Raw genomic sequence first — 26,369 nt, forward strand, 5'->3', positions numbered from 1 at the left:
TTTCACGCAGCGCAACGGCACCTGGCTCATATGTGACCACCATCGACTGCTAGGAGCATACTCATTCTACTTATCCTTTGGTGAGACCCTCTACTATTGGAGGATTGACCACAAGTTCTCAGTGGGATTAAGGTCTGGGGAACTTCCTGGCCATGGACCCAAAATGTTGATGTTTTGTTCCCCGATCCACTTAGTTATCACTTTTGCCTTATGGCAAGGTGCTCCATAATGCTGGAAAATTCATTGTTAGTCACCAAACAGTTCTTGGATGGTTGGGAGAAGTTGCTCTTGGAGGATGTTTTGGTACCATTCTTTATTCATGGATGTGTTCTTAGGCAAAATTGTGAGTGAGCCCACTCCCTAGGCTGAGAAGCAACCCCACACATGAATGGTCTCAGGATGCTTTACTGTTGGGCATGACACAGGACTGATGGTAGTGCTCATCTTTCCTTCTCCTGACAAGCGTTTTTCCAGATGCCCCAAGCAATCTAAATGGGGATTCATTAGAGAAAATAACTTTACCCGAGTCCTCAGCAGTCCAATCCCTGTAACTTTTGCAGAATATCAGTCTGTCCCTGATGTTTTTCCTGGAGAGAAGTGGCTTCTTTGATGCCCTTCTTGACACCAGGCCATCCTCCAAAAGTCTTCCCCTCACTGTTGCCATTCCTGAGCAAGCTCTGCACTGGTGGTGCCCCGATCCCACAGCTGAGTCAACTTTATGAGATGGTCCTGGTGCTTGCTGGACGTTCTTGGGTGCCCTGAAGCCTTCTTCACAACTATTGAACCTCTCTCCTTGAAGTTCGTGATGATCCAATAAATGGCTGATTTAGGTGCAATCTTACTAGCAGCAATATCCTTGCCTCTGAAGCACTTTTTGTGCAAAGCAATGATGACTGCATGTTTCCTTGCAGGTAACCATGGTTAACAGAGGAAGAACAATGATTTCAAGCTCCACCCTTCTTTTAAAGCTTCCAGACTCCTCGCCAACACTCTCACCTGTGGTAACGAGAGAATCACTGACATGATGTCAGCTGGCCCTTTTGTGGCAGAGCTGAAATGCAGTGGAAATGTTTTTGGGAGTAAGTTCATTGTCATGTCAAAGAGGGACTTTGCAATTAATTGCAATTCATCTGCTCACTCTTAATGACATTCTGGAGTATATGCAAATGCCATCATAAAAACAGAAGCAGCAGACTTTGCGAAAACCAATTCTTATTTCATTCTCAAAACCTTTGGCCATGGCTGTCCAGTATTTTAGTAAAGCAAGTCAATAAAAAACAAGAGATATGGTAAGAACTTACCTTTGTTATCTCTGTTTCTACGAAGTCCATAGGGTCCACAGGGTTGACCTTGGGGTTATAGCTGGAACAGGATCCATGGGCACCACACAGTTAAGCTTTTAGCTCCCAGGATGCACTTGGGTCCTCCTCTATACCCCGCCCCCGAGCCACAGGCACCTCAGTTGGTAAGCAGCCTAGGCCGGAGGAGAATATGGAACAGAGAGAAGGAAGACTGGAACACACAAGAAACCATACTCACAGCAATAGGAGACGGAAAACCGGTGACCAGCCACACAGCCCATTTGAAGCCAGGTGCGTCAGGGCGGGCGCCCTGTGGACCCTATGGACTTCGTAGAAACAGAGATAACAAAGGTAAGTTCTTACCATATCTCTTGTTTTCTACTTCAGGGTCCATAGGGGGTCCACAGGGTTGACCTTGGGGATGTCCCAAAGCAGTACAACTAAGGGCGGGGACGCTCCTGTGCTGAAAGGAGTACCCGGCGCCCAAAGGATGCATCCTGAGAGGCAAAGGTGTCAAACGCATAGAACCTCAAAAACGTTTGAATTGAAGACCAAGTGGCCGCCTTACACAGCTGAACAGCAGAAGCGCCACGTCTAGCAGCCCAAGAGGGACCCACAGAACGAGTGGAATGAGCCTTAACAGAGGCTGGCACAGGTAAGCCCTCCTGTGCATAAGCCTCACAAATAACGGAACGAAGCCAACGGGCTAACGTTTGTTTGTTGGCAGGCCAACCCCTCTTGTGAAAACCAAAGAGGATAAACAAGGAATCAGACTTCCTAACCGAAGCCGTCCGGTCTACATAAATTCTAAGCGCCCGGACCACATCTAAGGAAGTCTCACCAGCTGAAAGATCAGGGGACTGAAAAGCTGGCACAACAAGTTCCTGATTAATATGGAACTTCGAGACCACTTTGGGCAAAAACTCAGGACGAGTGCGGAGCACCGCTCTGTCCTGGTGAAAAATCAGGAAAGGAGGGCGACAGGGAAGCGCCCCCAATTCAGACACCCTCCTGGCCGAAGCAATTGCCAGGAGAAAAACCGTCTTAAATGTCAGCCACTTGAGCTCCACCGCCACAAGAGGCTCAAACGGAGGACCCTGCAGGACCCGTAGCACCACCGCCAAGTCCCAAGGAGCCACAGGAGGCACAAAGGGAGGCTGGATCCTGAAAACACCTTGGAAAAAGGTGTGAACGTCTGGTAGTATTGCAATCCGCCGTTGAAACCACACGGACAAGGCGGACACATGAACCTTCAGAGATGCAAGGCGTAAGCCGAGATCCAATCCTGACTGAAGAAATTCCAAGATCCTAGAAACTCGGAACACCTGAGGATCATAAAGTCTGGACTCACACCACTGAAAGTAAGTGTGCCACACTCTGTGATAAATCCGTGCTGAAGCAGGCTTGCGTGCCCTGAGCATCGTACCAATAACCGAACTGGAGAAGCCCCGAGACCTCAAGACGGCTGTCTCAAGAGCCACGCCGTCAAAGACAGCCGACCCAGATCCGGGTAAAGGCAGGGCCCCTGAGACAACAGGTCCCGACGTTGAGGAAGAAGGTACGGAGCGTCGATGGAGAGGCTCCTCAGATCGGAGTACCAAGGACGTCTGGGCCACGCCGGAGCTACCAGCACGAGCATGCCGCCGTCCTGCTTGAATTTCCGCAGAACCCGAGGAAGCAGGGATATCGGAGGAAACAGATACGCCAGGTGAAACGTCCATGTCACCGACAGCGCGTCCACCAGACTTGCACCTGCGTCTCTTGTCCTTGACCCGTAAACGGGCAACTTGTGATTGTGACGGGAGGCCATCAAGTCCAGCTCCGGCAGTCCCCACCTGTCCACGAGTAGCTGAAACACCTCTGGGTGAAGCGACCATTCCCCGGGATGCACGTCGTGACGGCTGAGGAAGTCCGCCTCCCAATTGAGGACTCCGGGGATGAAGACCGCCGAGATCGCTGGAATGTGACCCTCCGCCCAAGACAGGATACGAGACACCTCCGACATCGCTGCCTGACTGCGAGTTCCGCCTTGGTGATTGATATACGCCACCGTGGTGGCGTTGTCGGACTGCACCTGTACCGCCCTTCCGTGAAGAGCGGGGCCGGACGACTGCAGGGCCTTGTATACTGCCCGCAGTTCCAGGATGTTGATGGGGAGAAGTGCTTCTTCCGCTGACCAACGACCCTGAAGCGACAAAGAGCCGGTCACTGCCCCCCAACCCCGGAGACTGGCATCCGTCGTGAGCAGGACCCAGTCCGGGATCCAAAATGGGCGCCCCTCGACCAGATGAGCTGTCTGAAGCCACCAAGCCAAAGATAGCCGAACGTCCGGAGACAACACCAGCACCTGAGAGCGGATCCGGTGAGGTAACCCGTTCCATTCTGATAGAATCAGCCCTTGCAGGGGCCGGGAATGGAACTGGGCAAATTCCACCATGTCGAATGTCGACACCATGGACCCCAGAACTCTCATAGCCGAATGGACCGACAGGCGGCAACGGCTCAGGCAACTGCGTATCCGCAGCTGTAGTGAGGCGACCTTCTCCGGAGTCAGGAAGATCCTTTGCTGACGCTAATCCAGCAGGGCTCCCAAATGAACCATCCGCTGTGATGGAATCAGAGAGGACTTTTTCCAATTTATCAACCACCCGTGCGCTTGCAGGCAAGCGATCGTCAGGTGGAGATGTTGAAGCAGTACCTCCGGGGAGCTCGCCAGCAACAGGAGGTCGTCCAGGTACGGCAGCAGCCGTACATTCTGGTTCCGAAGATGTGCGGCCATGACCGCCATAATCTTCGTGAACACCCTCGGTGCCGTGGAGAGACCAAAGGGTAGTGCCTGGAACTGATAGTGGTGTTGAAGGATAGCGAACCTCAGATACCGCTGGTGTGAAGATGCTATCGGAACATGGAGGTAGGCGTCCTGGATGTCCAGGGACACCATGTAATCCCCCGGTTCCATCGCCAGAATGATGGAACGTAACGTTTCCATCCTGAACTTGGGAACTCTGAGGAATTTGTTCAGAGACTTCAAGTTGAGGATAGGGCGATGAGAACCATTGGGTTTCTGCACCAGAAACAGAGACGAATAATACCCCGTCCCTCGTTGTGATAGAGGAACGGGAACAATGACCCCTGCTTTCAGCAAGGACTCTATAGCCTCCTGAACCTGTAACGCCTTGGTCTTGTTCTGAGAAGGACTTGTGCAGAAAAACTGGTGGGGTGGTCTGTGCCGAAAAGACAGGGCGTACCCCTGGGAGACCACTTCTCGAACCCAGGCATCCGTGGTGGTATTGTGCCAGCACTGGGCAAATAGAAGAAGTCGGCCTCCCACTCTGAGGTCCCCCAGAGGGAGGCCCGTCCCATCAGGCCGCAGGTTTATCTTCCTGCTTGGAAGAAGGGCGCCGAGCACTCCAGGCTTGCTTCTTGGGTTTAGAGGCCGTCTTACTCGCAGACTGTCTTGGGAAGGACTGACCTTTCGCCTTACCCTGAACCCGAAAGGAACGAAAAGCCGAACTCCGAACCTTAGCAGGCAGTGCCGCCGAAGGGAGGAAGGCCGACTTGGATTTAGCCAGGGTGTCCACTATTTTGTCCAAGTCCGGACCAAATAGTAATTCCCCATTGAAAGGTAAGGCCTCCAGACCTTTCTTTGAATCAGAGTCCGCTCTCCAGGACCGCAACCATAAGGATCGGCGGGCAGACACCGCTGCAGCCGATACCCGCGAGGTCAGCAGACTAGCATCTAAAGAAGCTTCTCCAATGTAAGAAGCGGCGTCCCTCATTTGTCCCAACAACGCCTGCTGGACATCCGGAGCGTCGTCCGGGAAGGTATCTTCCAATGCATTGGCCCACCCCTCAATGGCCTTGGCCACCCAGGAAATGGCCATGGACGGTCGGGCCACCGCCCCGGAGAGGGAGTAAATAGACTTTAAGCAAGTCTCAACTTTCCTGTCCGTGGGATCCTTCAGCGAGGATATCGACGGTAATGGTAAGGTGGCGCCCCGAGTTAAACGGGTGACATGGGAATCCACCGCCGGTGGAGTTTCCCATTTTTTACAATGTGCCTCAGGGAAGGGGTAATTAGAAGCCAACCGCTTCTGAGGAAGGAATCTCTTACTGGGCGCCTGCCAAGCTACCGCCATATGATCCGTCAACTGATCCGACAGGGGAAACACCGCAGAAGCCACCTTAGTTTTTTTGAAACTAGGAAACTTCGACCTAGGAACCGGTGCCTCATCCTCTATAAGAAGAATAGCTCGCACCGCCCTAACTAGTGCTCGCACATTAATGGACGACTTGGTATCCATTTCCTGGACCGAGGCGTCCGAGTCAGTGTCATCAGGGACCTCCCCATCATCTGAGGAACCCTCTGAGTCCGATACCTGAGCAGCCCGTGTCATGAGTGGGCGTTTAGAAATCCTAGAAGGCATGTCAGTCTGCAACATTGACTGAAAAGCCGAGGAAGCGGCCGCCAAATTTTGCACGGAGTTGGAGAGCACATCCACCCATGGTGGAGGCGTCGCCATAGGGGCCTGAAAAGGTACCACAGGCTGCTGCGGCACAGGGGAAGCCTGTATATACATAGGCAACCCCGCATAGGGACCAACTGATTGAGACCCAGGAGGACTCCGCAATAACTGCGGGACACCCGGGGAATGGGGGATGGTCGGCTGGGGCACCGCCCTAGTAGGGAGAGCAGTCGGGACCGACAGACGGTCCGCAATAGACACCAGCACTTGAGAAAACATCGCCCACGGTGGTTCCTGCACCAGAGAAGGTCTGGATGGGCCAGGAGCCACCTGGCATCGACTACACAGGCCATCCTGTGACAAATCCTCCCTATCTACTCCTGCAGAACAGCGTCCGCAGGAGGCCAACACCGGAGCCACTGAGCGCTCAACCTCCTCGTCTGACATGACAGAATATATTATATATCTGGCACCAGGGTAGAAGTGAAACGCACTCACCGGTGTGCTGAACAACAGACCACAATATGGCACTGAGTAGCACACTACTGTATGTGACGGACCTCACAAATACGTGATCTATATAAGTGAGGTCAGTAGAAACGCCCCTCCCCCACACACCTGCAGGGCTTGTAGGAGAAGTAAAGGGATAGGTATAAGCTGACAGTAAGCGGAAAATAAGCACAGACAGGCAGCACTAGCAAAAAGTCACATACCATGCAGGAAGATATACTCACTGCACCTTTACACTACAATCAACCTGCCCAGATTCAGTGTCTGGGAGGGCTATAGTGCTGTGTACGCTGTCCTTAATCAGGGGAGAGGTACACAGGGGGACCGGTCCGCGTGCTCCCTGAGATCTGCGCTGCCACTGTGGGAAAATGGCCGCTGGAGACCTCAGAGGAGGAGTGGCCGAGGAATCTGCAGCTCAGCGACGCCAGACTGCGTGCTGAAAGGCGCGCTGAGCTGAGGGGAGGAGCCGCTGACAGGGAAGGCTTCCTCCCCTGGCTGGCCATAACCCCAGGGATGCTGGCTTCCCGCTTGCCGGTTATCCCTGGTGGTCTAGTGGTCCCACGGGTTATGGGGGGGGGGGCCCGCCGCCACTGCCAGCAGCCTCCGGTCTGTCCCCAGGACCGGAGGCTAAAGGACTGCATTTAAGGCATTCCGCGCGCCGCCGCTAGCCAGCGACGCGCGGCTTACCTGCATCCCCGGCGACTCCGGCAGCAGTCCTGGGAGGTAGACAGAGTCCGGCTAGTACGGACTCTGTCCTCCCGCCGCGATCCCCAGATCAGTACTGGCGTCGCGGCGCCAGTCGGGGATCAGAGCGGCAGCGTGGGCGTCTGTACAGACAGCCCTTCGCTGCCGTCTGTAGTAAAAATAGATTAAAAAACTAAATAAAATTTAACTTAAAATAAAAAGCTTCTGGGGGCTGCTCCTGCAGCCCCCCTGCGCGGTGACCGACTCCGGCCGGGCACCAGCTTACACTGAGGTGCCTGTGGCTCGGGGGCGGGGTATAGAGGAGGACCCAAGTGCATCCTGGGAGCTAAAAGCTTAACTGTGTGGTGCCCATGGATCCTGTTCCAGCTATAACCCCAAGGTCAACCCTGTGGACCCCCTATGGACCCTGAAGTAGAAATAAAAACGATGTCCAAGCACTTTCTTGATTTAAGCTGGCTAAACCCCAGTGCGTGCCCGAAAAGTGAGTGTGGACAAAAATTAGGGCCGTGGCCTCGTGGAATCCCCGAATGCATCACTCCAGGGGTGTGCCCAGCAGCCCTGGACATGCTGGGCTGCCCCCAGAGACTAGCACCTGTTACACTGTCTGCTCCTCCTCTGTGACAGGGTAGAATGTCACACTGCAGCACCCGGCTCCTGTCACTCATGAGGAGCCGACATTTTGGAGTCACCCCCTCCAAGGGCGACACCCGGTGTGTCCCGCCATAGTGACGCCACTGGCTAAACCGTTAAAGATATATCACAACGATGGACTTTATACCGTGTAGAGATTGATATGCATTATCCGGTTTCTCCAGAAAAATTGATGTGTGCCCTGTTTACTGATGGAAAAACTGAAGTTTTTCCCTTTTTTATCCCGTTCCCATTTATGTGAAAAACGATTCTTCAATTTCAAATGAGTCCAAATCCAGGTAAGAGTCTTGGAATGACATTAAATAAAGCACAGGGACAGACACATAACATGGCTGGAGTTGACCTAAGTGAAGACTGTTTTTCTCATGGACAACTTTACTTGGCCCTTTTGCATGTCATATCAAAACTAAATCTTTTCGTGTTCACATCAGGCGGAAAAAAGACAAATGAAGTCTAGTATTACATATTTTATTCCTATTCATACTTTCTTTTACATATATACATGTAACCGAGTGGCTTTTCTTGCTACTGTATTTGTTTCAAAATGGAAGTAGAATTTGTATTGACCAATTATTATTTACCATAGGTTTATTATTTGGTTAAATAACAGGTCTATTTTCAATATTGTTTTAATTTTAGTCGATATGCAAATATTGTAAGATGCAGATCTCAAATAAATGTTTTCCTTTATTCACTGCGTTAATTTCTGTTACAGAAATCATGTGTCTGTCAGTTACATTTAATTCCCAATAGATGAGCCGATTAAAATTATTCAACTTGCTTCGTGTCGATACTTACTTCAACGGAAAACTTATTGTAACACTGGTTATATTCCAGATACCACGCCACAGTAATCTTCACTGGTTTCAGACAATCCAATTTTTCAACTGTTAAAGAAAGGAAATATATTAACAACTCTATAATTCTGTGATACACAGTTTATCTTTGCATCCCATGCTGTAAAGGTGTCTACACACATAGTGATGTGCTCACCATCCGACCTGAGGCATGATTTCCCCTGAACTCTCACCAGGCAGCTCCATGGCAGTCGTGGAGTAAAAAATGTCCGATCTGACTTAAGATCTATCGTGCATTGTTTCCCAGATTGGCAAATCTGCCCTACAGCACGGCAGATCTGAAGATGCGATGTACGACGAGCGGGGATGCGCATCGGCATCGTGAGGAGAAACTTGCGATTTGGGCATATTTTACATGATTTGTTGTCACGGTTCGTCGAAATCGGGCAAATCGTGTAAAATAAAATAATCGCCATGTGTGTAGGCACTATAATACTCAATAAAACTGCACACAAAAGATTTTGAGATACTTAAGAGGTCTGGGAGTTGAAACACATTTTAATTAGTATACTATACTCCCAAGAGTAGCATGAAAAGTCTCTAAACTGTCTATGCAAACACAGTATATCAGCTGTTGAGACTGGCTCCCCTGGGTGCTTTACAAACTGTAGAAGCCAAGCATGAGTCCGCCTGCACAGTTGATACTCCGTATTGACATACAGGTTGTAAAGAGATTTCATACACACCCAGGTGGCAGTAGCATTAGAGACATCTCTATTTTTAAGAACATACAATGTGCACAAGGTACTAAGAAAAACATCTGGAAGGAGAGACATGACAGGTCCTCTTTATGCAATGTAGCCATTTGGTCAATACTGAAATTGCAGGGAGATGAAAACTAATGGTGCATACACACGGGTTGATTTTTTTGACGACCGAACGATAACGATGTCGTTATCGTTCAGTCGTCCAAAAAATTGTCCAGTTTCAGCCCCAAAACGATGAATGATAACTATAAATGTGCGCTCCCGTTTGTAGTTGGTTGTTGCCGTTCATCGTCCCAACCTCCTGTCCAACCTAACTATATTGTCAGGTTGAACATGTTTGGGGATGAGGGAGGGAGCCCGGCACTGAACGAAATAGTTCTTGATTTCGTTCAGTGTTGTGCTCAGTGTCATTAACACCACTGAAAAATAAATAAAAATTATACTGCTCTTTAAGGATTACCCAATGGCAATAATAATCAACATAATATCAAAAGTAAATGCAAATTTAATATAATAAAGGAATAATAAATAAAAAGCTAAATATTTTAATAAAGGTGTATATCACATAAATGACATACAGATGAAACACAATAACGCATTTGACAGTAAAGAAATATCTCATTTAAAGCACTTGTGAACTCATAAGCAATAATAAAATATCAAATATAAAAAAATCAAATAAAAAGGAAGTGCCTTATTTTAATATAGTACAGCCGCGTCCGGCTGGTAGGAAGCAAAACAATATTAATATAAAATATGAGTAGTAATCATTTTCCCTCAATATAGCTTCATTGCTATAACCACAAAAAATAAACTGATTAATCCAACTATTCAAGATGTTATTGTATTGATTTGTATCCAATGATGTGGTTAGTTTTAAGTTAAAATGTCACAAGTTCTTTATAAGGTGATAGCACTTGTAATTAGCAGCTTTTATCATAGGATCCGCCACCTATTGATATCTCTATATTGAGAACAATCCACAGTCTATTGTGACAATGATATATATCTCTCAAAGAAAAGAAAAAATAGTCTCACACTGTGTGATAGGTAGTAGCTATTTCTCCCACTCAGCATAAGACAAAGCCTTCGATACAACTCACTTTTTAGTTGTCAGTCCTTTTATCCATAGGTTTAACCTTGCACGTAGCCTTACAGGTGTAGAGGACACAGTAGTAGTGGGGGATTCGGCAAAGTGCGGCTGTACGCCGTGTCTGGGTGATCTCCTGCCTGGAGGTGCGACCTCCAATGGGGACCGCAGCCGCTACTGCATTTGGACGTCCCGTCTCTCAGAGGTGCAAAGAGCAGAGTTCTCTCCCAAGTGAGTCTCCAAAATCAGCGGCTGCACACCCCTCTGAAGAAATCCAAATGGAAGAAACGCATTAGGGATTATTATTTTTTCACCCCATTTAAGCTCATTGCTCTGGTGAACCACCGGTGAACTGCCAGCAGCTCCGCTCACCTCTATACGGCTTGTGACCGCTGCGGTAATCACTTGTGTGGCAAATCAGCACACCATCGTACAGCGCAGCACATATAGTACAGCCGCTGACTTTGGAGACTCACCTCTGTACAGCTTGTGACCGCTGCGGTAATCACCTGTGTGGCGGATTAGTCCACCACCGTACGTACAGCGATTACAGCGCAGCACATACAGTGCAGCCGCTGATTTTGGAGACTCACTTGGGAGAGAACTCTGCTCTTTGCACCTCTGAGAGACGGGACGTCCAAATGCAGTAGCGGCTGCGGTCCCCATTGGAGGTTGCGCCTCCAGGCAGGAGATCACCCAGACACGGCGTACAGCCGCACTTTGCCGAATCCCCCACTACTACTGTGTCCTCTACACCTGTAAGGCTACGTGCAAGGTTAAACCTATGGATAAAAGGACTGACAACTAAAAAGTGAGTTGTATCGAAGGCTTTGTCCTATGCTGAGTGGGAGAAATAGCTACTACCTATCACACAGTGTGAGACTATTTTTTCTTTTCTTTGAGAGATATATATCATTGTCACAATAGACTGTGGATTGTTTTCAATATAGAGATATCAATAGGTGGCGGATCCTATGATAAAAGCTGCTAATTACAAGTGGTATCTCCTTACAAAGAACTTGTGACATTTTAACTTAAAACTAACCACATCATTGGATACAAATCAATACAATAACATCTTGAATAGTTGGATTAATCAGTTTATTTTTTGTGGTTATAGCAATGAAGCTATATTGAGGGAAAATTATTAATACTCATTTTTTATATTAATATTGTTTTGTTTCCTACCAGCCGGACGCGGCTGTACTATATTAAAATAAGGCACTTCCTTTTTATTTGATTTTTTATATTTGATATTTTATTATTGCTTATGAGTTCACAAGCGCTTTAAATGAGATATTTCTTTACTGTCAAATGCGTTATTGTGTTTCATCTGTATGTCATTTATGTGATATACACCTTTATTAAAATATTTAGCTTTTTATTTATTATTCCTTTATTATATTAAATTTGCATTTACTTTTGATATTATGTTGATTATTATTGCCATTGGGTAATCCTTAAAGAGCAGTATAATTTTTATTTATTTTTCTGTTTGAAATTTTCCAGCATCCATAAAATACTGCAGCTAAAGGATTATTACCAATTAAAATTAGTATATATTTTTTATACATTTTTATATTATTATTTATTTATTTATTATTTGTATCTTATTTTGAAGCGCCGAGGTTATATTTTCTTTTTTTGTGGGATCATTAACACCACTGAGCACACCCCTTCCGGGGAGACACAGGGCGATTTCGTTCGGGCAGAAAATCGTCCCGTGTGTACGCACCTTTACATTGCATTTAATGTCAACATTTATAAAAATAGTTTAGCTCAATGTTTCCCAAGCACAGCCCTAAAGCTCCCTAACAGTCTTGGCATTAAGGATATTCATGCGCCCAGAACACTTAATGAGTACATCAGTCATTTTGAATGAACCATCTCAGCTCAAGAATGGATAGCCTTAAAACCTGGACTGTAAGGGGGATTTGAGGACAGAGTTTGGGAACTAACTCCATTCATCTGACATGTCTGTCAGTTCACAATAAGCAGGACATCTAAAGCATGATATTGTTTACTCAACACGCTATATAACAATAGATTTCACTAATCAAGTCTCATTGAGGTGACAGCTACACAGCTGACAGTGTATGTGTGGTGTGACACAGCAATCTGTCTTCAGTGTGACTTCATTAGTAACAAGGAGGTTAGAGTAACTGAAATAATACAAAGATAAACTAACTCTTACAAACACCAATAAGTGGATTATGTTATGGATAACAGTAATAGAAATAGTTTGTATACTTAATATTGAGAAGAAATACAATTTGGAAGAGACATACTAGGTATAAATTACCCCTAAGGAAGTAGGCTACAACCTGTAAAACCAAGATTTGCCTGCTGTGTGTTGTCTTATTTTTTGGCTTGGAAAAAGGGACTGTGACTTCTGGATGTTATTTATGGGGTAGTTATAGAACTCCTATCTGTAAATGCTTGCCATTGTTTTTGACATAAACAGGAAAAACTCCAACCAATTATAAGTCACTCTCTATGTAGTGAACGCGTTCCCTACCCACATTTCTACTGCTGACCCATTTCAAGAAAAGGAATAAATTTTTTACAGAAGGATGTACAAATCGTATAATCCATAGATGTAAGACTCTTATGTGACAGCAATACTTACTGTGGTATATGAACATAAGTATTGAAACCCTCATACATATTCGACCCAAAGTCTGTGATTTACATCTGTTGCCAGATCATGGTATAGTTTAAATATAAGATCAGACACTGACTCCAACTCTCAGACACCCAGGGGGGTATTCAATTAGCCACCCCGGAGCTATTCAATTACGGGTGATTACCCTGCGCGCGAGTCCCCGCAGTCGTACTGAACCTCACAAGACCCATTAATTCTGCAGTTTACGTGGAATCAGTGTGTTTACGCGTCCGAGTCCCAATTTTTCGGGGTGGGAAAAAGGCTATTTAATTGAATAGTCTTTCCCCATCCCGTGGGGATTTTGGCCGGCAATTAGTCACGGGGTAAACCCTGCGGCTAACTGAACACCCCCCCCAGTCTATAAGCTTATAGCTTTGGTTAATTCACACAACATGTTTTGAGAAGAAATTCTTCATCCTCTTAAAAGTTTCAGATACATAATAAATCTCAGCTAGGAGCTCAAGAGGGAGCCGGTATTTCATTTATTGTGCACCTAATGACTCCTTTGGAAATATCCCTGTACACCTAGAAAAGTGTGGAGGCCTATTTAAAGTTTTCATCTGTGTATAGAAGACCTTGTTTTATATTCGCTCTCATTGCGTTTGTATTGCATTTTAGCCATGTCTTTATTTCCTTAGCCCAGATTGGTAGTGTGTTACTTTCTCTACAAATGCTGAGAGAGACCCTTGTTTCAGGACAATAAAACAAGTCTGCATGTCAGCTCATTAATGGGGATGTAGTTATCAGACCGGCGGACGGCATTGCACCGGTCTAAATCCTAGTGCTGAAAGTCTGACACGAGACATAAGATAGGCATCGAAATACAGACGCCTGTCTTAATCCCGACGCTGGAATCCAGAAGGACGCCGGCCCAAACGAGGTAAGTGCGGTGCACCCTAAGCTGTTAGCCGCGGGGGGATTGTTAGGTTTAGGCAGCGGAGTGGGGTTAGGGTTATGTTTGTGGGGGGGCATTAGGGTTAGGCACCCTAGGGGGGAGTGTTAGGCACTAAGGGGCGAGGGCTAGGTTTAGGCACGAAGGGGGGAGACTCCGGTATAGGCACTAACGGGGTGGGTTAGGGTTAGGCTGCAAGAAGGGAGGGATAGGGGGAGAGGGGGGTAGGGTAAGTATACTTACCCAACCCCGGTCGGGATACCAACCATCGGGATGTCGCTGCCTGTATTTTGACAGGAGGAATCCCGACAGCCGACATTACATACAGATTCCCATTAATGGTATAGAATTTAGCAACACATATCTATTATACAGAGAAGCACCATAGAATGTACTCTACCATATCATATATTATGTTTAAATATCAGGTGCTTGGCATAATTTCAATTTATATACCTCTTGCAAACCATCCTATTAACAAAAAAAATACAGTTAAATCCCAATGTAAAATCTGCTCTAAGTATATCAAAACACACAAAAAAAAAAACCTCAACAACTATATACTTACGTTTCAGTTGTATGTTTGTGCGGTTAAATAATATCTTTTTGAAGTAAATAGGTGTTGAGCCCTAAAAGACAATGATTAATAAAATGAAAACTATAACTAATATAAAGTTTATTCATTATACATTCTTAATTAAGATACAGATAATGAGAAAATAAGGAACCACTTAAATAAATATGCATATAAAACTATATTTAACACATTTAATTCCTGCATTGAATAAGTAATAGGGCATGTTTAACCGGGCAGTTAACCACTATTGTATTATATATGACTAAAGCCAAAGGTCCACAATAAAATAATATCAATCGCCATACATCTCGCAATCACTGGTAGCTACTAAGCGTCAATTTGCATAATCACCATTGAGATCTCCAAAAATAACCTCCCTGGTTTCACAAGTGATGATAAGCGGCAGAATATTCTGTTTGGACAGATTTTATTTACAGATACATAAATGGGGATTCTCACTGATGTATATATAACAATTACAGTGTCTAAGGGCTCATACAGACAGACCACGTCACATACGATTGTGGTGCTACTGCATATGTCCAATACCCAAATACCTGTAAAAAGACTGATGAAAAAATTGCAATGCTCAGTACAACGGGAAAGAAAAAACTTGTTGCCAATTAAATCCAACCAGATGTTTGTTTCATTTTCTAAGCCGCAAAGTATAAAAATACTGCTGGTTGCTATGGCAAAAATAAGCTCTCTCTTTTTTTTTTGTCACTTATTATATGTATGTTCCCAACTGTATATTGAGCAAATGTCAGAACAACCAAAAATAAAGTTGGCAGCATACATAGGGCCTGATTCAGACCCACTCGCGAGCGGCTGTCCGCTCGCAAGTGGGTCGATGTTCTGGACTGAGCATGCGCACGACGGAGGGAGCTCCGTCGTGCGCATGCGCCAGACGCGACGAGCGAAGGAAAGTCCTTCGCTCGTTGTGTCCGATCAAAGGGGGCGTGCTGTCAATGTTGATTGACAGCACGCCCCCTTTGGTAGGCGTGCCGGGGGCGTGCCTCCCTGACGGGGGCGTTCCCACGGGAACGCCTCCCGTCAAAGGCCGGCCCCACTGACATCACTAGTGATGTCAGTGGGAGTGATTTTGGCTCTGTTAGAGCCAAAATCACTCCGGAGCTTGCGGTTGAAAACCTCAACCGCAGGCTCCGGCTCGCAATTTCGATGGTCGCGATGGTCTCGACCATCGCGGCCATCAAAATGCACGCTCGTATAGCCTGTGGGTGGTGACCCACAGCTATACGAGCGTCCAGAAGGACGCTCCATTTTCATGGAGTCCGGCCCTCATTCAGAGCGTGCGCTCTGCTCAGAGCGTACGGCTCTGAATGAGGGCCATAGTCCATAGTTGCTTACCCTCCCGCGGGAGACTCCCGATTCCCTGTAGAGTCTCCCGCTGCCCCGGAAAGTTAAAAAAATCCCCCGGATTACCTGACCATTCAGAACAAGGCATACAAATCTGTACTAGTAACTTCATTTTTCTAACAGTTGACAGTTGGGAGCTGATTGGCTGGAGCACCATTTATCATACACAGTGAAATTTATAACTCGTTTTGGTGATGAAACACGTTAGTAAATAGACCCCATGGTGCCATGCTTGCTTAGTTTAAACTCCCCCAAAGTCTTGATAGCAGGAGGGGATGCCCTGCCCATTACACTGGTGCTTGTACCCACTCTGTAGGAGGCAGATGCTAAACATAATGATATCCATTCATGGGACCTATTAAGTCTATGACAGCCTGTATTTCACAATTGCTGGCTGCTCTTGTAACATATTGATGTACTGTAATATAATTCATGCTGCAAATTCTGTTTTTTGAAATCAGGTCTCCGGACGTTTTTCCTAAGTTAGCTATATTGTTATTGATTTCAAATAAATTTATAGCGTTTAAGCATACATGCAATATATGTGTGTGTGTGATATACTTTAAAAAAAAAACTCTGAGTGGCAATAGTGACATGGTGGGTGAAGCTAGACACGCCCTTTGAGCGGAGCATTACACACCCCTTCGCATGGCACATGCTACTGCTGACTATAATCTCCCTGAAATTAGTTTTTAAAAGTAGGCAAGAATGACATAGGGCACTATTCTATTCAGCGCGATATAAATAGATCCCGGAGATATTCAATTCATTGCGATGTTAGGTCGGGGAAGGCTCGTTATCGCGCCTTAAACAGGGTGTTTAGGCGCGATAACGGGCATTCCCCGACCTAACTTCCCGGCGCGAGGCTGTTTTCCAGGCGCGAAGGGCAGAAAACAGCCTCGCGCCGGGACTTTTGTCGGATTTCTTCTCTCATCCCCGGAGGGATGAGAGAAGAAATCATTAGTTGGACTTGGCAGCGCGGTGTATTGAATAGCTCCGGGAGCTTACTCCCGGAGCTATTTACATCGCGCTGAATAGAATCGTGCCCTTAGTCATTGCAGAAGGCCCCCGGAATCATTTGGTCTGGGACTCTGAGCTTTTTCTGCTAGCCTCATCTGGCTAGCAGGGTGCCTAGAATGGCACACTGCAACTAGAATCTATGCAGCAGTACCGCCTGGAGGATTCTTCAGACGGTCACACTGCTGCCCCCTACAGCTTCTGAGAATGATCCTGGCATTGCTGTAATCACCTGCGATTGTGGCCACACCCCCAAGTGATATCACACAGAGGGGGCGTGGCCTACACCAGGCCTGCGAATAATGTTCTATATATCAATATGGCCCTCAGCAGAAAAAAGGTTCCCCACCCCTACTGTAGAGCCATGTCTACAAGTCACATCATTATAAGTTTTATGAACGGCAAGTATTTTATTCAAGCACAAACTCTAGTGCTTCAGAAAAACAATCCAGACAATATAATCTTTGTAGATCAGAGTCACAAGAAATTACATGATTTAATAACAATCCCACAGATACAATAACAGGTGTGGCCGCTTCATATTACCATAGTGTTTTCACAGGAATATGCACGGAATGACGGCATGTTGTAAATGTCAAGTGTTAAACACCAAGAGATCAATTTAATTATCTCGCTCCCGCGAGTCTGGTCAGCTATATGCCGCACTTACAGTAGCTCCGGACGCGCAGATTTTTTTTTTTGCAGCCCCATAGGACTGCGTACAGTAAATCCAGGGCGAAATCATGCAGTGAATCCCACTGCCAGCTATCATACAGCGTGACAAGGGCAACTCGCCCCGTCTTCCCTAACTGAATTGAGTCCTAACAATGGAGCCATCAATAAAATTTATGTCTTAGACAACAGAATGTATTTGCAACACAAATTATTATTCAGGTTGATTTCATTTACACAATATGTGTAAGGAAAACAGGAATAATCAGAAAAGTAATAACTAGCATAGTGCAATATACTAGAAATACTGTATACATAAAGTAGATTTTCATTTGTCAGTCATGACAGTATCCAGGGATACCATAGCATAACCACTAGAGGACAATATATCACAGCATGAAGAATAACTACAGAGCGGCTCCCCAGATGTGTAGAGGTAAATGCCTTATTTCTATGGCCAATGGGAGGTGTCCCGCCATCACTTTGTATGTTCTCCCTGTGTTTGTGTGTTTTTTTGGGGGGGTGCCCCCAGTTTCCTCCAACACTTCAAAAACATACTGCTAGGATATAATTGGCTTCTGAAGAAAATAAGGAATATAGATATACATTGTTAGTTGCACTGGGGCAGGGACTAAAGTGACAGAATTACCATCTGTAAAGCCTTGAGTAAAATGCATATGTGCTATATAAATAACTTAATTAAAAAATATTTCTTAAAATGTAGATGTGATTTTATATCAAAAACAGATAGGTTCCCCAATTATTAAGCAAATAAAATGAACAAAAAATTTTCTGGGGGGGGGGAATTCAATTTTTTTACGCACCCGATTGCGCCTTATCCACCCACATTTTATTCAATTCAATCGTTTGTTTTTTTTTCACGCGTGTCACGCCAAAAAAGTCCAGGTTTAGCCACGTAAAGTAGCTAAACCCGTCTAGTCCTGGTTAACGTAGCCAGACAGCAGTGTGGATGCCTAAAACCAGGACTTTTTGCAGATATGTGCTCGCCACTTCAGGAGCGTGTGATCACAAATCATGCTGTTGCGTCCGTCGCCAGGAACAATTGAATCGCTGCCGTCGGGCGTGCAATACTGCTGCAGGCGATGAAAAGAAATGAATTCCCCTTCTGACAGAAAAGCCCTACTCAAGGTCACAGGAAGTTGAACACAAACCCCCAGCCTTCAGGTTGCATAATTATTTAATAATCACAGACCCTAGCAAAGCCGCCATGCAAAGATAGTGTGGGCACCACACAGAGCCTGCTCCCTAGAGGCGAGGATGCCATGCAAAAGCTGGTTCACTGGTGGTGCGTGGACAGTACCCATTTACATATGTTGCAGCATTCCGATGCATTGGTGCTACATAAAAAAAAAAAAAAGCAAAAAAAAGATGAACTTCAACATGGGTCATTTTACTGCCTGAAAGGGAAAACCAGGGTATTCTTCCTGTCTGAAAGGGTCAACCCTGATCGAAAATTCCGGGGACTTGGGTTGATACTTTCAAACAGGAAAATACCCGTGTTTACCAATTAGAGATGTTTGACACGGTCATTTGCTTTTCTGTCTGAAGGGAAGATCAGTCTGGGACCAGCAAAACGACCCAGAACTCAAATGTCAGATAAGAAAACGGGTTTTAGGGACGTTTCTGTATGAAAATGGTATTAAAAGAGCACATTTGAAAAGTTCTGCAACTCCAACACAAAAGGAGGGAAACAAAGACAAATTTTCCCTTTCACCAACCTTTGAATATCAGGTGGTTTACAGCTGTGCCTTTTTTGCTGCTAGTACTGTACAAAATATACACCTTGCTAATTAGGCATAAACAACTGTGGGATGCTGTACATACCAATGCCATTGAAAGCAAGGCCTAACACAATTATAGGATGTTCTCCTCTTTGCGATGTACTTGCACAATAGTGTAATGCAAACGGCCACCACAATATACTTTTGGACAATTTAAAAAGGTGAATACAGTCACAGGAAACACATCAATATACAGTATTCTTCAATGTAAAGGATGGCTTAGCATTTTCCTATACATAGCTGTAAGCCAATAAAAGAGAAAAGAAAAAAATTGTACTTTGCTACCAGCTTGATGTTCAAAGATAATCTACGGTATAACTATTTTTACTGCATATAGAAGAAAATCACTATGATTTTATGTTTCATAAATCTTTTATGTTTAGAACATTATGTAAAATGATCTTGCCACACATGCATCTTATCAACAATTTTCTTAATGACAAGAAATACAACAATGTTAAAGGAAGTGGGAAGTATACTACCAAAGGTGGCAGGTAGAGTAATTATTAACCTGTTAAGCAAAGCATTCTGCTGGCTTCACTTGTTTGAAACCATTTTGTCTGAAATAAACCAGGTGCCATCAAATTTAATTTTTTCTATCAAGATCCTAATTAAAAAAATATATTGTATTTATTATTCGTAACAGGACGACGTTGAAATCCGGCTGTCGGGATGCCAGCGCTCAGAATGCCAGGACCGGAATCCTGACACCAGTCGGAATCAGTGACATGCGGAGAGGTCAATGGCTGGGGAGGCACACATGTATAAAAACACAGTCTTGATTGCACAACGCTGGAGCATAACAGGGAATATGATAGCGGGGGCTCTACCCTGACCGCACTTCCCTGGACAGAATCCCGGTGCCAGCATACCCCACTGGGGGGGAGGGGGGGGGGGGGGGGTTAGGTGTAGGCACTAGTGGGGGTTAGGTTTAGGCTGCAGGGATGGAGGGGTAGGGTTAGGATACTTGCCGGCAAGGGTATCCTAACCCTGTCGGGATGCCGTTAGGATGCCATGCACCGGCATCCTGTACCCAACCCTTTGTAACTACAGTGGGAAAATATGGTATGATACAGTTGGAAAGTATAGCATGATACTCTTAAGTAAAAACTCTAAACCTTTGAAACAGGTAATCATATACACACATATACCCCGACAGATATTCAAGTAAAAATTAACTTAAAGCAGTTTAACCCTGGGGTGCCTCGGGACATTTGCAGGGGTGCCTCAGGTTGGTGGTCTAGCACCAATTCAAATTATTTATGGTCAATGTAATGTAAATATGGGGACAAACAGAAAAGCAAACCCGTCCACCACCACATAACTGAGCCTAAGGATGACAGTTCAGCACAATTTACTTCACTTTACTATATTTTTTTCGTCATTTCTCAATAACAAACTTTCGGCATAGAGGTGCTGTGATAACAATGCCGATACCCTAGGGTGCCGTGATTCAAGAAAGTTTGGGAACCACTACACTAGAATATCAATGTGCAGGCTAAAAGTACAGTAGGCAGCTTTGGGTTAAAAAAAAGGAACAATTAAGAATGAGCATGACAAAAAACACAAAAGTACAGGACCTACTGTACGTAACACCTAGATCACTGGCACTTAGCATGCCAAGCTTAATTATATAGCTCTTCTCTCCCAATGTTTTTCTTTGCAAAATGCGCTGTATAACCAACAAGCTCTATGTCAAGCGGACTAAAGGGAAGCACTAATGAAGAGATTCTGTTGTCAGAAGCAACCAGACATCAGACAACCTGCACGAAAAACATCTGATCATCTTTTTTTTAACCAAATTTCCTAAGTGTGCACAGTCCTCATGGATAACACTCCAACAGCATTGCTGAACAGGATAAAGCAAAGTGACATTTCAAGCATGTATGGCTGGGGGCACTGAATACAGTACGCCTTCACCAAATTAACATTCACTATGTCAACATCAGAATTTCAAATGTTATGAAGTTCACATGATTAAAATGCCGACAACTGGAAAATGTTGACAGAAAATGTCATCATGACATGTTGAAATCATTAAAATGCTGACATTAGCGCTAGGGGTGGTATTCAATTGTTGGCGCCGGCAGCTGTCCCCCCTTCGCGCCCGACAGAGGTATTCAATTGTTGCTCTTGTCGGGCTGGAACAGCTATGGGCGCCGGCATTTCAGCTCGCACCCCGGAGAGTGGCGAGCTGAAATGCACGAAAAGTGACCTATTTGGGTGCCCAAACGGCACTTTTCGCGACCAGCACTTTGGCCAGGTTTAGCCGTTATACAAGGATAAACCTGACTTCTGTTGGCTCGATTGGCGCGATATTCGGAATAAATTGAATATCGCACTGCGATCTCCCATTACTTCAGACAGGAGATCAGGCGCGATAAAACAATTGAATACCACCCTAGGTGTCAATATTGTATGGCAGTGTCAACATTAAAGCACAAGTCGACATCATGCATTCTGACATGACGAACATGTTGACATACAATTCAATTGTCATACAGTGCATGTCAACATTATATAGCTGACATACTGTATGTCAACATTTTCACAGCCGACATATACTGTATTGCTGGCGATACACTAGCACGATTTCGGGCCGATTGCCCGATTTTCGTAAGATGAATCGTGTAGAAATCGTGTATTTAAGTAGGATACAGTACGAAGCGCGCTCCCACAGCTCCTAAAATGTAACGCATGATCAGATGTGCAGCCCATATGATCCGTCATATTCATATGCTGATCGTGCCATGTTTTTTTTTACCATGCGATGCATCGGGTGTCCGACCGCTGTCATTTCAGTGACATTTTGAAGAAAGATGATCAGTTTTTCAGCAGGCACATGATCGATCGTAATGTGAGATAGTATGTACATTGTGTGTCCAAAGTGCGTTCGGGACTGCCAGGGAGCTGCCGGGGAGTTCAAAGGAAATCGTAAAATTAATCTCATCTTATGCTGGTCGTACTAGTGTATTGGCCAGCATATGTATTCCCTGAGCACAGCATGGCAGGATGGTAATAAGAGTGTGTTGTAAAGGAAAAGAAGAAAAAACATAAAGGAAAAGAAGAAAAAACAAGAACACAACAGCAACAACTGAGGAATGTGTCCCAAGGATAGAGATCCCTTTACACATGAAATGCTGGCACTGATCTCACAGGACATGCTGATACTTTTAGTTCCACTACCATATTCTAACCTCTGCCTTTAAATATCCCGCTCCCAGCTTCACTGACCCCGGTGACAGCAGTGATAGGAGCAGAACATGATCTCCCCGGTCACCCCGGTACCGATACTGCATCACTCACACTGGAGACTGTCGTTGTCCAGATCCCCGGCTCCGGCACTGCCTCCACACCTGGCAGGACAGCGAGGCCTAGCCACAGCAAAAAAGCAACCAGGGCCGCCGTATGCAGAGGACTAGCGCCGCGGCCGGCGGTCATGCTGAGGCCGCTGCCGACTCCTCCGGTGCTCGCTTCGTGTCCGTACTCCTCCTGAGAGCAGCGCGGTGACGGCTCACTGTGCCAACCCGGACCCTGCTCACCTGGCCGGCTGTGACATCACCGGCTCACCTGGAGGTATAGAGGAACATCCACACCGCCCCTTCCTCATAGCCACATTGGAAGGGGAGTTTTTGGATTAGTGTTTTGCTCGACGTTAAAATTAGCAGAGGAAAAACCAAGGTGTAATTCATGTGCAAAATATGTCCTTACTTTCGTGTCACTGGTTGCAGGGTGGTCGCCATTTTTTAGTAGACAGATTTCAATCTAGGCTTATACCATTGTGTCCGCAAACATGGCTCCTGTGAAATCGACAACTGGGGCTGTTACTTTAGAAGGCTGCCGGGGTTGTACGGGTCCCTTGTGTTGTGTAAAGGAATGTGTATTACTGATATGTGTACAGTACCTGTATGTAATGACAGGGTACAGTGCAGGCAGCTGATCTCTGAGAACATGAAGAGCCCAGCAAGGACACTTATCATAGCAACAGTTTCTTCTCGTTTTATTTGGCTTCCAAATTATTTCTATAGTTTCCAGACTGGCTTTCCAATAGAAAATGGGGTTTGATGAAAATATTGGTTCTTACTCAAAGTCAGACGGAAACGCGACTGAGGGGTCCATTTACTAAGCCTTGGGTGGAGATAAAGTGAACGGAGATAAAGTACCAACCAGCTCCTGTCATTTTTCAAACACAGCCTGTGACATGGCAGTTAGGAGCTGGTTGGCTGGTACTTTATCTCCATTGATTTTATCTCCATCCAAGGCTTATGGTGCATACACACGGTTACGTTTCTTATCAGATTATAGATATGAACGATAACGATTGTAAAAATCGTTCAATCAATATCTTTGACATATAGGGCATGCATCGACGAACGATGCATGTTCCCACATGTCAGATAACGATTTCTGGCATCAACTGTGTTTGCAGTCAGATTTTGACGATTTCATTCATTTTAATACTGTTAGAAATCGTTCAATCGTTCATCGTTGATGAAATCGTTCAAATCGTTCAAATTTACTACTAATGCACCATTAGTAGTAAATACAGGGGCGTATCTATAATGGGTGCAGGTTGTGCGGGGAACACGGGCCCCTGGGTCCAGGGGGGCCCCGCACCACACACCCTGCACCCATAGCATACTTACCTTTCCGGAGTCCCACGTCAGAGCGAGGGTCCTGCGCTCTAAAAACGACTGGAAAATGGCCGCCGCAGCCATTTTCCCGTCGTTTGCGCATGCGCAGTACAGGGAAAATGAGTAAATAAATCCCATAGTCTGAATAGATCACAAATGATGTATGGTAGGTGGGACTACAGCATCCATGTCTGCCTAAATTGTGTATGATATGGCATTTTAGTGGCACACAGATGTTGCAACTACAGTACAATCTGATGGTTGAAGTATATCTATTTGAGACTTTGGTCACTAGTCATCAACAGTGCTGCTGATTGCAATATATATGTATGTTTATGCTTGATGATTGCATTTACAAATTGATCAGATTATTCTGGTATTTACCTGTTGGAACATGTCCAAGTGATGCGGACATTGTGTCGCTATTTAATTATTCTGTTGAATATGCTTTGAATGGCACTGATTGCAATATACATGTTTGCTCGGGATGTAGTTTATATCCCAGCAGTCAGAATGCCGGTGCAGGAATACCGACACCAGTTAGAATAACGGCGCCATCATCCCAACCCCCGGCATCCCGATGGTAAGTATCAGGGTTAGGGGGAAGGTTAGGCACTAGGGTGAGGGGGAAGGTTAGGCATTAGGGTTAGGATGCGGAGGGGGGGGGGTTCGGTTTAGGGGTAGGATTAGGAGACTTACCAACAGATGTCGGTATCCTAAACCTGTCGGGATGTCAGCGTTGGAATTTTGACCGTAGGGATCCTGAGCGCCATCATCCCGTACCCAACCCGTATGCTTAGAATACCACAAGTGTCATTTAGTTTTTACTGTAATCTCATATATATTAGCAGCCATTTATTGCTGTTTACTGCAGGGTTTCAGCAGCCTTTTACCAAGTGCCAACCACAATATGAGGAATTATGTATGGTATGATATGTAAAGGCACACTGATGTGGTATCTATCATTTTGATCAATATACTTATTGGATAACTATCTGTTAAGAAATATGGAAGTGTGGTAGAGACACCTGGTGGTCACATATTGTTTTACTGACCATAACATATCCTTGGAGAATCGTTGGAATACATGCATATGATTTGATACTTGTCTGTACAACAACAATGGAGTGGTATAGAAACCGTCTGGTTATGTATTACTTTATGTATTATAACACATACTTGGATAATTGTCATATTACAAGCATTTTTAAGTGGCACACATGATACATTAGAGAGAATATTTAATTCTTTGCCGGTATGACTTTTTATAAATAAGCATTATGCTTAGAACATAGTATTTATCTAACTAAGGGGTCAATCCTATTAGGTTGCAAGGTGTGAGTTGCGATTTTTACTTTGAATTCGCATAGCGAATTCATTTTGCAATCCAATTAGCAACTCGCACTGATCAGTCAGACTGAATTCGCAACTTTCCACTGTCACCTCCCTGAGAGTTGGAAAGGAAAATCCTTATTTTAAGGTTAAAATGTGGGGACACTTTGCTGAACCCCTTGGACACCTCCCCTAATGACCAAATAAGTATTTGGACATTTCTAATTAGCTTAATTAGTCCAATAATTACAAGTTACTTTTTGAGGTAAACCAAAAATGTCCTCAAATTACCCCAAAATCAACTTTTTCGTTAGTTTAGGCAACCCAAATTTAATGACAATAATTTTTTAGTTGAAAAATAATTGTTTTTATCATTTTTTTTCCATTTTTTCAAGGCGCCCTCAAAGTACCCCAAAATCACCCTTTTTCCTAGTTTTTTTTTACATATTTAGTTTAATTTGTTTGATATTAAACAAAAAAAGTTTATTTTTTATAATTTTCTTGCATTTAAAAAAAAAAAGCACATCAGCCATTTGACACCATTTCAAAACCTAATGGCCACAAACAGCCTTCTATACGGTCCTGCTAACAAAATTATCCATTTTGGGGGATCCAGGATGGTCTCCCCACATTTTCATGCATTTCTCGTAAATATAATTTGGAAGTTAATTCACAATCCTCCGCTGCGAGTAGTGCGAATAGGCATTTTTAATTGGATTGGAGAGCTCTCGGGAGCGCGCTTTGCAACGAAGTGTGCGAGTTTACAGGAACAAACTCGCTACTTGCAATTCGCACCTAATTGGATCGAGACCTAAGAATAATTTGCCTATTTATTTTATTTTTTTAATATTGGAACTGTCTTTTCATGTCTTATATGTTGTTGCTAATTTTTTTCCTAAAACCTAATGGTGCGTACAGACTGGGCGATTAAAGTGGACGACTGAACGATAACGATATCGTCCATTGTTAACACAAAAAAAGATGAACGATAACGATGACGCGCGTCCCCGCGGGTCGTTCCTCATCATCGTTCATCGGGTTAACATGCAGGCCAACCTGACGATGTCGTCAGGTTGCTGCATGTTATGGAATGGGGGAGAGAGCCCGGCGCTGA

General features: G+C 45.1%; 1 protein-coding gene across 1 annotated transcript in view; it reads right to left on the minus strand.

The window, feature by feature from the left end:
* Positions 1 to 22,906, minus strand: part of TMEM87B (transmembrane protein 87B) — a 61,617-nt gene extending 38,711 nt beyond the window's left edge. The window contains exons 1-3 of the mRNA XM_088477377.1: positions 22,596 to 22,906; positions 14,413 to 14,473; positions 8,432 to 8,520 (exon numbers count right to left, since the gene is read on the minus strand). Coding sequence (XP_088333503.1) covers positions 8,432 to 8,520; positions 14,413 to 14,473; positions 22,596 to 22,730 — 285 coding nt within the window. The 5' untranslated portion in view covers positions 22,731 to 22,906. The remainder of the gene's footprint in view (positions 1 to 8,431; positions 8,521 to 14,412; positions 14,474 to 22,595) is intronic.
* Between the last annotated feature and the right edge of the window lie 3,463 nt (positions 22,907 to 26,369).

This window comes from Taudactylus pleione, unplaced genomic scaffold (genome assembly GCF_031769625.1).
Source record: "Taudactylus pleione unplaced genomic scaffold, aTauple2 ptg000201l, whole genome shotgun sequence".
Taxonomy (NCBI): Eukaryota; Metazoa; Chordata; class Amphibia; order Anura; family Myobatrachidae; genus Taudactylus; species Taudactylus pleione.